A 14,820-nucleotide genomic window follows, 5' to 3' on the forward strand; every position below is an offset into this window, starting at 1 on the left:
TTTTAAGTTGCGGTTAAGCATCCCGCTGCAGGGAAGCTATCCTGTTCTGGTACTGAACGCACGCTGTTTTCCCTCCTTGCCTCATTCAGCTTTCCAGTTCCTAAACTCGGCAGGACTTCTCATTGCACTCTTCTCTCTGACTCTTCCTTCCTCCCTGGTATTTACTTCTATTTACTGCCCCTTCCATACATTCCCTTAGTCTCCTCATCCTACACCCGCCGCCTAATACATTTTCCAGATTGTTATCTTGCCCCAGGCAAGGCTTTACGCCCATGTCATGAAGCAAGAAATGGGCCTGGATTTCTTCTTAATAAGAAGATTCCATTTATAAGGACCACAAAGAGACAATCTTGGCAGACAACAGCTTTTGGTTTTAGCTGGGATGAAATAACAATAACTGCTTTTTAAAGGACAAAAATTAAGCAGAATTTGCCTGCCAGCAGGCAGTTTAGAAGCCTACAAAAATTGAGACAATTGAGAAAATTTAACAAGATTCAGCAATCCCACATCAGTTCCCATATAATCTTTTACATTTACCCTACGAATTGCTTTGTTACCTTTCCCAAATGCTGAAATTCACATGGCTCTGCACTTCTGATATCATCTGTGAGTATCTGCACAGGCCAGTTTCACTATCTATAGTTATTCTGCTACCTTCCAGGAATTCAACAATTCGGCCTCCTAATCTGTCTCCCCCCCGCAGGAATGCTCCATTAGGTCACTGCATCACAGCAACGTCCCTCAGATGGAGCCTACGGCTGTCATCGCAGTGGTGTAACTCGTCTCCACAGCTTCAGACAGCAGGAAATTCCCTGCTGATCAGGTTTTCCTGAATGTCATCAACAGGAACTTTGATTTTAATAATAAAGAAAAATCTGCAACCTGGAATTAAAGATAAGTTGTAACCATGTTACTTCTCTCATTTAGTCTTCTAGCTACTGGAAGAAAAGAGCAAAAAAGTTTTCTCAATCTAAAATTGCAAATATTAGTAAGATGCATGCTTGTGTAATGATGTTCATAGTTTTCCTGTGAGAGATATAAATTAAAGCTTTTACTCATATTTGAAACAAAGACATTTTTTCTTCCTAGAACTCAGTGGAAACATCTAGGTATTCAGTTGGCATAACTCAGATACAATAAATCATGGTATCTATTTCGGGCCTAATCTTAAAATCCACACTCAAACTTCTACTAAGTTATGGAAAGAAGGATTTCTCCCCCACACCCCAAAGTAAGGCAGGCAGCATTTTCCAGCTATCCGCGTTTCCCCAGAAGAGAGCAAAGACTGGGTACAGCATTTAAAGGCTCTCCCAAGCACTCCTTGTGAAGGGCTGTAGCATAGCAAAGATAATAACTAACAGATGGACTTTCATTCCTAAGTGGTGAATAACCTCGTCGTGTGGTTATGATTTGGTGAACATGGAAGTAGTGAAATGCAGTCTTGAATAGATATGAAAGGAGGCTTATATGGCAGAAAGTAAACACAATGTACCAAAACAACGCAGACTTTTAAAATTTAACTTTCTCACCAGAATTTTGACCATAAAAATCTGGAACATGGTGAATTTTGTTAGTCCTTATGTGTGAAAAAGAACTACAGAAACACAATAAACAAAAAGGCAGTGTCCTTGAAAAAAAAAAAAGAAAACAATAAAGGAAATTACTTGCCGTAACTCTTCCTTTGTAACGTAATTAATAACAGCAGCTGAAGAACATGGAAGTCTCTACTTTGCTTGACCACTCTTAAGGAAAGAGACAGGAGGGACCAACCAAGTTTAAGTTAATATTCTAATACAAAAATTGTAATACAGTTTACACAAATATTTTAAAACTTCTGAGGCTCCTCCTTCCACTTTTGCTTTATGGTTTCTCTCCCAGTGCAGGATGTCCACAGCCTGCCTTGACAAACACTCACTGACCTGTCAAAACACTCCCTACTGTCAAAATCTGCACAGCTTAACCTACACCAATGCAGAACAGATGCCTGACCAATCTCTTTTTGAATCATAGTCATTTTCACATTTTCAGCAACAGTTCTATCACTATACAGTCATTTTTCCTTTTTGTTTTTTTCTGAAAAAAAAAAAAAAGGAAAATTAGGACAAGCAACCTATTTTCAGCATTTGGCCCACCAGTCCCATTAGGATACAATTAACAAAGCAGAGGAAGACACATTGCCAGCACACCAGGAAGGCATCTCAGACTGCATCACCACCTCCTCACTATACCTACACACTTCAAATGCATAAAGCCACTTCAGAGTAATGAGGAGACCACGACACTGCTCCTTTTCCTTGCCGTATCTCTACCCCAGACCATCTTCACACAAAGACCCTTTTAAGACAAGCAATAACAGGGACACTGTCACCTAAATTAAAAGGCACAATAGTAGCTGTCCAGAAAGATTCATTGGTTTGTTCATTTTCACCCTAGCCAATATACAAAGTAGTTTGTGGAAAGAAAAGATAAGCAACGTAAGAGTACAAGTATGCTACTGCAGAAGCACAAAGGCTGTCCTTGTCTAAACCTCTTGAGAATGAGGCAATTGCATGAAGGAAAAACAAAACAAAACAAAAACACAGCGAAAGTTCTTTAATGACAACCATGGAAAAAAATATCAATTGATGGCAAACAACGCAGATAAGGCATCTGTTGCAACAACTGAGTGGACAGAGCATTAAGCGAGATGTGGTAAAAGGACTCAGGATGCAAAACAACAATCTAAAGATTAACTCAAGTACAAACCATAATGAATCTTTTAGTTATTGGAGAAAATACAACAAAACAAACAGGAGGAAAATATGAAGCTGACTAATGTCATTTTCTTGGATTCAGAAGAATTTGGTTCAAAGAATACAGAAATAGTGATACTGAATTTCAAGAAAGCAAATATTTTCCCCATCTCCTAAGACGTGATGAAAAGAAATAATAAAATCCAGCAACAAGTAAAGATACTATGGTTCAAGTGCATCACCGCAAGCAGTCCTTCATATGTACAAAAATTTGCCATGGAGCTTCACAGACTAATAAGAGGTTAAGGTTTACAAATCTAAGTTGTGCAGTGCAGATACATTGTAAAAGGGTACTCTGCGATCGTATGCTGCTGCTACATGCCCAAGATAAAGAAGCAAACCAGCCTAATGAGTTAATGTTAGCCAGAAGGCTAAAGGGAAAATGAAATTGCACAAGGGAAAAGTTATTAGAAAGAGAGTGGGTTTAATACTGAAGACGAATTCCTTAAGTTTCAAAACCTGCAAAGATATTAGTGGCATCTCGAGTACAAGCAAAAGCTGTGGGTGGTTCCCCAAAAATCCAGGGAAGTTGAGTTCTGTAACTCGTGCCATAAACAAAATACTGGCATGTTCATGGAGGAAAAGTAAATGTCAGAGGTCTGCTTTACAGTCCTTCTGTTACACTGCCCCATGAAACATTACTGCAAGGAGTCTTAGAGGTGTGGGGCAGGTGTTACAAAGGAGTAACAAAGGACATGAAAAATTCTGATATAGCAATTTCAGAAAACTAAGAGGTCAAATCTCTTAGACAACTTAATGCAAGTCAGCAGTGCACTGACAAAATTAACAGAAATATAAAGCTGATGAGAAATTACCCTTCGTATGTTGGCAATAAGTTTCTTATTACATTTGAGCTAGTCTAATGAACTGCTACTTCAGAAACCACAATTGATACTTCTGTAATTTGGGATCCCTCGATAGCAAATTCTACGTTTTCCGATTTAGCTCCCATGAAGACAGCCTGAACACCTCTAACCCTCTGCACTAAGTTTTGGAAACGTATCCACAAACTTACACTTATTTGCATGGAAACCACAGCACAACAAACCTTCCATTAAGGGGTTACTAATGCTTTACAATGAAAAGGAAAAGCTATGAAATAAAGAAAACAAATTATTTTCTTGGCAAACAAGCAGGAAGGTCAATTCCCTCTTTGGCGGGGTCGAAACAATCAGTCCTCGCTCATTTCCGTCAGGAAAGCGAAAAAACAGAGGGATTCCCCTTTGGCAGCATCACAAGGAAATAACAGGATCTCGCCTTTCCCACTGGAGCACAAAGAGGTTCCCCTTTCCTCCGCCTCTGTGAAAACACCAATGGCTGAGTTGCCCTTTTTCACAGCGCTGTGGCTTCCAAATTCAGTCTGTCACTTTGACTGCTCTCAAACACAAACAAGTTTGTATCTTTGCTTCTAGAAGCGTTTTACTCCAGCCTCCCCGTGCTGCCTGGTCCCCAAACCTGAGAAACTCGTCTGGCTTCAAGTCAGAGCCTCACCGTGCCTCTTCCTTCCAAGGCAGAGCTAAACGTACTGCGGGGCATTGCTTCTCTCCCCTTCTGGAAGACACTGAAGAGCAACCCAGGTAGCTACAGCTGAATTAAACCCTCAGTACGTCTCACAGCATGATACTTAAGCTAGGCTGCATCAGGACAAATGGTTTGAACGTTTTCTCCAGTCTACAACCCACCTTCAGCAAGTCCGTCCCCTAGCTGAGGGGCAGTGTTTTATTCAACAGGAGGTTTCAGTCTGCAGTTGTCCCTTGGGCTTTGTGGCCTGTCTCCTTGCCTTTAGGTATGCCCTAGGTGTGCATGGTGAACAGCGCTCGAACTTCATTGAAGGCTTTTTCCACACCAGATGTATGTTACATGTTACGGCCATATGCACAGGTTCCTCTCTCCCCCCAGAAGAGGTGGTTCTGGAAACCCATTCCTAGATGAACACTTGCTCAGAGAGAGGTGAGAAAATCGGCTTGCACATATGCTGGGCACATCGCTCCCATGCTAATAAGCCTAGTTATGATTTAGAAAAGAAGCTATGGTGTGCACTTTTCCTCATCTTTCACAATTTGGGGTCTGCCTACTTGCTTTGAAAGCATGAAGGCTCTGAAGGTCTTTAAGCCTGCCTGTGGTGCCTGCAGATCACCACCAGATGACTAGACAGGGCAAACCACTCGGGTGAAGCCAACACCAACACTTTTATTGTTATCTTATCCTCCACTTCTTTACTTACTCACACATTTTTCATCTGTAAGTGGTCTGGACCTAACTTGCCACAACAGACTGCAGAATTTTTGAGCGGAGAGAGCAATTTCAAATAAATCTTTGTGCAATAGATGTCTCAGCCTGAGACTCTCTAGCTGGGACACTCCAGAAATCCTAATGCAATACCATTAATTATAAAACAGTTCATCCAAAAGAATTCAGCATGGGTTACAAAACGCTGGATTGTTACTTTAAAAAACAGGCCCATACTGGTTCATAAAGGAATTCTTTTCAGGAAAAGAAAAAATGAATGATTGCTCAAGATAGTAAGATGGACAAATTCTGTTTTCTTTGGAATCATCCCAAAAATCTTCTCAAAGGTCAAGTAATTATAGTCAACCGTCATAAACGTTTAGCTATGCATGCTACAGATTCACATCATACGTACTTTTTATAGTCAGCAATGACTAGTTTTCTGCTTTCCTTTTATGTTGTGTAAGATGATTTCGATTAAGAACATAAGTAGAAAGGAAGGAAAACTGACTACTTTTTACAGTAAAAGTTGCACATCCTGGAATCTGTTACTCTCCATCATTTCTGTCAGCAAAGAGACCGCTGTTCAGAGAAAGAGGGAGCAAGTGAAAGATGACACTGAAATGGCTGCAGTAACAAACCTGGGAAGACGAAAGTGACCTATAAGAAAACATAGCAAAGTATTTAGGAAGAAAATCAAAAGTTTTAATAAAAAAACAAAACCCAACACTCTGGGAAAAGACAGCAGCAAGTAATACACAGGAGCACTGTGTTTAAGAAACAGACTACAGGACAAATTTGATTTCCCCTTGAACAGGACAAAGTAGCCAGAGCCTGACTAGAGTTGTGCAGTGAAGAATAACTATTGTAAGCTAACTCCCTGCCTTTGTAAAGCAGGCAGAGCTGCTTTTGTGCCAGCTGCTGTGAGCTCGAGAAGTGTAATGAATTCTACTGTCAATCTTCTGCTGGCATAGGCTAAAGCCAGCCTGGGGTCTGTTCCAACTCATGCCAAGGCCAGCAGTTCAGCCAGGGATTTGTATCCGTAATTCCTGTCTCATGTATACCAAGCACTACATAAACATGAAGAGAAATTGCTTCCTAAGTAAGGCTAGGGAATATTAAATAAACCACCCCACACTTTTCAACACTTGCAGAAAATGCAGAGGAAGAAATAATGCCTAAGAAGGGCCCATTCCAGCCTTTTGTTCTGCTAGATGAATGAAGTAGTAGTTTTGAAATGAGTTCTTAACACGATGATAAAAACTGATCTGAGCACCGCACTGGTAGCACTGATTTTTTTAAGCCACCAAATCACCTATGAAAAAGCAGAAAGCAATAACTGTAAGCTCTACTGGTTTCACATGAAGTTATTCACAAATGATAATGCAGAAGGAATTGCCCTGGAAAGACGGTATGAAAAATTAACACAATCCAAGGAAGACACTGACACTTGACATTTGAGGCTCTGATGTGTTTAAAGATAGCAGTATTTGATACTCCTGTAATCACTGACAAAATATCAGGTATAACAGACTTTAAAAAAAAAAACACAAATAAACAAACAAACAACAATAAAAATAATCAGTTCTATGTAAGTTTTACATTTAAAAAGATTTGATTCCATTGCATTTATATTACTCTTGGAATTCCAAGGCAATTTTCTAAAAGTCTGTTGGCACACATGCACCGAAGCAAAAAGGACTGACTTCATCTTCCTAAATCTATTACTGTGACTACTGCGACCTACTAATGTGATCTAACCCGCAGATGCTGAAAAACAATGGACTACAAAAGAAAATTCTCTTTGAGCACAGAACTCAGTCATCCAAGGAAATAACTCTCATTTCTGCCAGCTGATCTTGAGACAGGGAAGTGCTCCAACATTACTAACATCATCCAGGCTTCTGGGAAGCAACTGCACTGGATCAGTTGAAGCAAAATAAGCGTTCACCACCATAAAGCAATGACATTTAGTAGAGGAGAGCCTCTGATACTTGTTTAGCAAATTTTCTTCCCAGTGGTCCACAAGAATTAAGCGGCAACCATGCCAGTATTCTCATGTGCACCGGCCAATGTCACCACACAAAGCGAGAAGCCCCCTGATGCTGGAACCAGTACAAGAATGCTTTGGGTATTTTTGGCTTTCTGAGTAATTGAGGCATGAGCTATACCAGTACCACCGATACAAACACCAACACTACAACCGATCCCATACACCAACAACCCTGTGTGGTGTGGCTGGTTTACAACAGGAAAGCTAGACTTCCTTGGAAGACATCATCCCCCAAAAGTAGTGGGCTTTTTCAAGGCTTCTAAGGCCAAGCAGCCTCAATTTTCCACACATCTAAATGTTCTGGCAGTGCCTCCAAAGTGTTCTACAATGACTTATGCCGAAACAATGTTTACATGTCATTCTGAATACACTAATGGTCAAAGAAGAAAAATGACCTATAAAGGACCTAACAATGTTGTTTAAGAAGGCATTATTTTTAATTCCATTAAACTAAACAAGTGTGTCTAAAGACAGACAACTATCTCAACTAGCTTCACGTAAGATGTTATGAACCCAGTAAAAGAGAACTTTATTTAATAGTCTCAGAGAGAAAAACATCTACTGTAATCCTAGGCTTTTGCAGTTCATTCTCATGTAGAAATAAGATCATCTTCTATGATAAGCAAGCGTAAGTAATGATGCCATTAAAATCTACAGTCACAAAACCCCCCAAAACTCTGGCCACTAAGCAAGCTGTAACAAATATCAAGGATCTGCTGGATTTCGGACTTTTGTTTGTTTTTGCTTTTTTTTTGCTTACACAAAGCCTAATAAGGCAATTGTCAGGAACAGAAGAAAAAGAAGGTGTATTTCCCAAACCAGACTGTATAATTTGGCAGTTGCATTTTTTCTTTCCTTAGTGGAAAAAGCAATGCTCTTACCATATGAAGTCACTTTGAAGGCATCCCAAATAAAGGACTGAAGACAGTCAGGACATTAATTTATCCTGAAGAAAGAAAAGACTATTTTATAAAAGAATGTAGACTGTAAAAATCATCCAAGAGGCAGCAGCTAAACCTTTCTTGGAATATTTTCAGCCAAGGACAGAATGGACACCAACTAAATATTGCGTAACAGGTGATAGAGGAGAGCACCACAGAACGGAAAACTATTATAACAACCCATTCAAATGCAGATTTTTTCCAAACCAAAGTTTTAAAGAAAGAAGAGTTGTGTAACACCCATGTTTTTAAACCCTCCTTCACAAGACTCCTTATAAAGTAAGTGCAATTACATGACAAGACTATCGAGTGGTGTAACGGGTGTAGTGCCATGGAGCACTAGGTGACAGATGCGGACAAGAGGACACGAGGGGAGATCATGCTTTAGGTTACTCTGAACAACTACGGGGTGCTACCAGCTCAAACTGAAAGCAATTCTTACAAGCTGCTTGTAGAGTAAAGAAGAGCTAGAGATCAGGATGAAGAACAACAACAACAGCAACCCACAAGAGCTTATCACAGATAGGAGAGTTCACTAAGAACTGTCACCAGGGATTACAGAAAGCACCTAGTGGGGAGAAAGCCAGCACCATGCTGCGTGGCAGCTCTCTGTGAGAACCACACAACAATGCACAACTGCTGCACAATGCACAAGTTCTGCACAATTCCTGTGACGAAGCAGAAATCTGTTCTGTGTGGATAATTTATACTTCTGGATAAAGAAAAAAAGCCTCCTCCTCCCCCCGCCCTTTCCCTCCATCCCCAATTTAAAGCATTCTGCAAAGGACTTCCAAAACTGAAAGGACTGTTTGCTGTGAAATACAGAAAACAGACAAAACTAAACCACAAACTCCTGTTTCATAAACATTTGCAGGAAATACTAAAATCCTTCTGTAACATACTTAAAACTAGCAGACTAACATTTTATAACCCGTAATAATCCTACTTAGACGTTCTCTGAAACACCACTGCACTGACTCAATAATACATAATCCCAGCTATGAAAAGTATTTTTCTCAAATGGTTCTGCTAAGCCTAAAACCAACATCCACTCAAACAAATACATTTTTACAGCCTTCCTACTAACCCACTACTTATGGAGAAGTAATTTCTCTGGTGGACCAGAGGAAGTGCTGGATAACAGAGTATTTATGTAGACTTGCATGATTCGTAGACTACACCAACCGCATTCCTCCAGGCTGCTGTCCCCGGAGTGACAAAGAGGAACGAAGAGGGTTCTGCCCTACAGGAGCACACAGCCTAAAACCAGGCAGAGGAGGTGGCACAGGATGAGTGAGCTCACAGTGGCACCACTGACTTTACAAACTAGCAGCTCCCCACTAAGACACAAGCTGGTCTGTATCAATAGCAAGTATCAAGCATTCCCACTGCAACCCCAGGTACTGATTTTTTACTACGAGACAAAGCACATCCTAATTAATTTAATGGTGGGGAGCCCAAAGGAGACAAAATCAAAATAAATTCTCCCTTAACTATAATGCAACTGCAGTAAAAGCTTAAACTCTGTCCAAGAGCCTTTGTCACAACAACTCTGCTAGCACAACTACACCAAGAGCCTGCTGGCAGAGCCCCAGCTCATGTTGACAGAAGATGCTTTTCTGCTGAGCTGGCAGTCCCATCATGTCAAACCAACTTTGTCCTTTCCTGTCAGAAGCAGGATTTTCTTTCAGTGTGCTGCTTCCATGACCTGCCCACGCTGCCACAGCTGGGCCTGCTCTACTGACAAGGAGATGCATTTCTCATCCAAAAGACTTCTTGTTAACTTCCTGCAGTTCTTCTTAAAATGTACGATTCACCTATTAAATACTAATTACTATAACTTTGATATTGGAAAACAAAGATGATTCTGGAAGTACAGAGTGAAACTCCAATTTAAGGCTAGTTATATTTATTTTGCAGATAGCACAACTTCTGCAATTCTTCTAAAAAGCTTCATGAAAAAGAGTTTTCTCTCAACAAACACATGAGCTAAGGAAGCATTATACCATTTTCAGAAGATGAAAATGGTTAAGTAACAAAAGGAACCAAGGAGCAAGAGAAATTGTCCACTTGATATTAAATTGATTTCCTTCTCTAGCTTTCTACACTACTATCCTACATCAAATGACTAAAAGATGAATTTAACCTGCTATTACAAAAGCAAATTTTTCTTCCAAGCACCTATCTGAAAGTTTAAGGAGCAGTTTAAGCAGTCATTAACACTTCTGTAACTGAAAAAGATGCCAAAAGCTTAAAACTAAAATAACTGAAAAAAATCTGCGTATAAATTACTATATTTTAAAAATACTAATGAATATTCAGCACCATCACCTGAATACTGCCTTTCCAACCATGCACTGCAGAATGATGTACAGCACTAACAAACTGAATGCATTCTCAGTTTTTCCTATGTTAATCTGCAAAGGGGACAGAAGTTGTTCGTGCTCTGGAAACCTGTCCCGAATACCACTATTGACAGCTGAGCCCAAGTCTGCTATAAAGTGTTGTAAAATGGGAAATTGTTCTGATGCTGTTTCCTAGCACTAAGTTCTAGAATGGCTTTTTTACTTCGGTACAGCACCATACACAACCTGCATGACTGAAGTGCCTGCACTGAATTCATGGAGCACTGGGAAATACAGCTGAGAGAGAAACCTGAGAAAGCTTCACCTGCCTGTGGTCCTTCCACACAGAACTCTTCAGATTAGCTCACAATACCAGCATTTTTAATTCCCCCCCTAAATGCAGAGAATTAGGCCATGCTTGAATTAAATGGAAGTCAGTCCACACATTTCACTCAAACCCAACAGGTTTATAGCTGAGAACTCTGATGGCAAATTTTACAACCTTATTTCAAGCAGTGATTGCAAAGACGTGAAAAAAATCAAAACCATGAGAAGTTTATATTTGTGGCTTGAATGTTGAAGTATGTTATTCACTGCTGAATAACACTTACTGGGAAAGAGAAACATAGCACAAACATGAAGTTCAGTTACAACTGGTGTTCTTTCACTATACCTTTTTTCTTCCCCTTAGAAATAACATACCACGCTTCAGAGAAGTATATTTCCATTTGTTACATTTGAAGAAAAGAATGTACTTTAAGAACCCTAACTAGGAATCACTGGTCAACCACAATAAGCTATGATATTAAAGCTGGTACATATCCTTTTCAGTAACAATGACAACCGGGTGGAGTCTTTAAAATGGCATTTATACCATCAAAAACTATTTATTTAAAGTTTAATTTTGAAGTCCAAGATTATAATTGTCTGTTCTGGAAACAAAGAAAACAATTTTTCACAAGTCAAAACTCTGGAAATTTAAAAGCCCCCACCCAGCAATATCTTAACATGAAGAGTAATGAGCTAGTAATGTTGAGAAAAATATGTCACTTCCAATTCAGCAACTGGATGCTGGGAAGTCATTTTTGCTGCAATGGTGGTTTAAAAAAAACAGCTCTCCAGCTGACTCCCATGAGAGGTTCACATATCCACAGATGAGCTTATAGAAGAGAATGGACACTACACTTCAGCTGGTCAATGCATTAATTTAGCATTTAACACAAACCTAACTTCAGTGCAAACACTGAAACACTCTCACGGACTGCTGCTGAAGCAGTTCAGGCACAGGCACACACACCAGTCCACCAATGCAGCTGCGAGTGACACAGCTTCTTAAATCATCCAAGTATGACTTAGCTGAATTTACCAATCACGGTAATTGTGCAGAAATTTCAATACTGACATACTAAAGGACAAAGAAATAATGTTTTTTGCAGAATCACTTAAAATGGCTGGTAATTACTCACCGAAGCTTAATCCATGAGATATGTGATTTGTCCTTGTGATACTAAAGACTAAGAAATGTATATATATATATTTTTTTTTTCTATCCTTAAGAGGCACACAGTCTAAAGAACCACCTTACCTGATAGAGTTTTGCTTTCTGTTTTCTATTTTCATTAAAATTTGTACATCTGACTGAGGAGACATTGTATAGATTTTTAATCTGAAAAATAAGAATAAACAACAGATCAAGAGACAATGACGTACTTCACACTCTTATCATCTGTAAGAGATGGATATCTTTTGTACATCAACAAGCAAAAGCATTTATTTCTTCATAAAAACACAAGCATTTGCCATATGTTGAGCACCTTCTAAAAATTAGGGGTAAAATTACTAGTGTTTTTCTAATTCCTCCAAAGAAAAAGTTCACTGTCACCCCCACTGCAGATAATTACGGTCATATTTTTTAAAATTACAATTCCTTTATTTGATCTGTATGCTATGAGTCAGTATCTTAATCTTCTACTGATTTAAATGTTGTGGCTATATTCCAGGGTTACTTATTTGTGAAACTTGGGCTGTTTTTTGCCACAGGAATTAAAGATGTCCTGCTGACAGGGACCTCGACTTTACATATTGAAAGTGCAACTACTTTAAGCAATCTGTTCAGGATGACTTTCTTTTATTAGTGAATTAGACAGAAAGTTGTTCAGTACACACCTTTGACAAACTACAGGATCTGACTCCACTGGATCAATGTAGGGCTTAAGGATATCGGTGAGCGTTTTATCCTCTGGCACCCTTTCACAGAAGATAAAAATCAAATACATCAGACATGCTTCATCGTGTACACAAAAATCTATTATCTGAGTCATTTAAAGGAAACTGTGTATTTGCATGCTACAGTGGTACAACTGAGCACTTTATAAGAGGATTAGAAATGTGTATCAATACAGCACAGGTAATTGACAGCTCTATCTCAGTTTCAACACTGGGACTTTACTGGCATCTATAAGGAGTAAACAGATGAGTATCTCTAGTTTCAAACCCTGCAGTATAACATGCTGTTCGTACAGCCCAGAAGTAGATGCGGGCGTACTTCTCATACCCCTTCAGGCTAGGAAAAAAGAAGAAAGATTTGTCAATAAAAGCTTAGTTTGGGGATTTTGCAAAATGTGCTTATGGGCTTTCCTACAAAGGAAACAATGCAACCATTTCATTGTATGTGAAGGTCAGCTCCAGCGTGCAAGTGGAGGGGAAAGTGAAATCCTGCTGAATCCCTGCTCCACGAGAGTAGAATAGATTAGCAGTACAGCATGTCACCACCATGAATATACAAGCTGTTCTGTTTATATCAAGGAATGACTAGCAATGAAATATTTCACCTGATTTGAAAAGCCCACTAGCTTTCAAGGACTAAAATACTACACAGCGTTAACTTAAATACTCCTGTAATTAAGGCAGAAAGTAATATTCAAGTTTACCTTATATAATAGAAATATTTAAGAACTAATCAAAATATTTTCCAGTTTAATTCCAGAAGAAGAATTTAAACTTTATACAAAGCTGTTTACCAAACTCTGTACCTTTTTAAAGTGTATTCAGCATGACAGTGAGGAAATACAAGCTTCAAATGCCAGTAGAACTTCTGCTCCCTGAAAAGAAAAAGAAATGCATACTGTTAATGCCTTACTACTGTTACCTGGTAACTGCTGCTTTTTTTCCTATGATAAAGCTTGGTAGCCTATGACACAAGTGCAGAATACAATATATAGCTCAGATTTTGAATGGCATTTTCAAAGAGTAAAGCAGCACACAGAAACTGAGAGGGGCACTCCGAAAGAGGCAACAATCCCAGCCCCTGCTGAATTTCAAGTCCTTATGGGGATGAAAACCTCTTCCTTGCAAATACAGGGACGGTACCACCAACCAACTGATCAGCAGCATTTCATGTTTTAAAAGGGAACATCTTCCAGCTGACTTTCTATGTGCACAGCTGCCCTTTCATTTGAGAAAAGGAAAACACTTTTTGGCCTACCACCCAGGCCAGACTGCCAACCCAGCACAACAACAGCCACAGGTCTGAGCGGAGGCTGGCTCCCCACAAAATAAAGGACTCATCTTTCTGACCAGAAAAGGTGCTGGGGCAGGGAGGGGAGCTGTGTTTTGGCATAACAGGGTTAACAAAAGTTGGAAAGAATAAACGCTTTACAGAAATATCAGGAAACTCTTGGTAAACGCAAAAATTGATGCCACCATCCCTTCTCCACTTTGTGGGCTGTAAAACCATCTTCCCTTTAAAGCTAGCTCCATTAGTACCTGAGAACATAAATTCCTGGAGCATGGTTCCAGTGCAGTATCATGTCAAGAATGGCAGTACTGCCTACAGGACACCCCCCTATGACTAGAAAATCTCTTTCTGGTTTTGTCTCTCATTTGCAGAGAATCTACAGAAGCCAATAATGACTTAAGACCAGACATTTTTCCTTTCATTGCTTCAAATTCTTTCACTCTGTATGGTGTGTGTAACAATCTTTTTCTAAATGAAATCTCATTAAAAAAAAAAAGAGCAGTCTAAAAGGTAGGTGCAAGGCCCTTTGCTGTGGTTCTGAATGTTACACTCGTGACACACAGTACAGATTTGGGAGAGGAAGGAGGGACGGACTAGTGCCATTTAGAAAGCAGGTGCCAGGTATTTAACTGCAGCACAGGAACTTTGAGCCGTGGTGGTGGCACTTTTTTTTTTTTTTTTTTAAACTACGTAAGAGCTATGAATCATTATATCCAAGATAATCAGCATCGGTTATGCGAAGGTTCTGGTACCACAACTAAAAACAAACACATTGTTGCTCCAACTTGCTCTCTCATTTGCTTATCAGGCAGATGGAACATCATCCAGCGGGGTCTAGTCAGCTGCGGAGACAGGGTATGTGTATCCAGCAGCAAAACAGTCAACAAGTGTGTTGCTAAGCTCAATTAACTATCTAATCAATTTTTAAATGCAGGCTCTTTAT

At 39.6% G+C, this 14,820-nt stretch overlaps 1 protein-coding gene across 1 annotated transcript in view; it reads right to left on the reverse strand.

Moving 5' to 3' along the window:
• ZNHIT6 (zinc finger HIT-type containing 6) overlaps positions 1–14,820 on the reverse strand; it is a 33,224-nt gene that overhangs the window by 7,870 nt on the left and 10,534 nt on the right. Inside the window, exons 6-9 of the mRNA XM_068690330.1 lie at positions 13,393–13,461; positions 12,527–12,607; positions 11,946–12,026; positions 1,665–1,742 (exon numbers count right to left, since the gene is read on the reverse strand). Coding sequence (XP_068546431.1) covers positions 1,665–1,742; positions 11,946–12,026; positions 12,527–12,607; positions 13,393–13,461 — 309 coding nt within the window. The remainder of the gene's footprint in view (positions 1–1,664; positions 1,743–11,945; positions 12,027–12,526; positions 12,608–13,392; positions 13,462–14,820) is intronic.

This window comes from Anas acuta, chromosome 8 (assembly GCF_963932015.1).
Source record: "Anas acuta chromosome 8, bAnaAcu1.1, whole genome shotgun sequence".
Classification (NCBI taxonomy): Eukaryota; Metazoa; Chordata; class Aves; order Anseriformes; family Anatidae; genus Anas; species Anas acuta.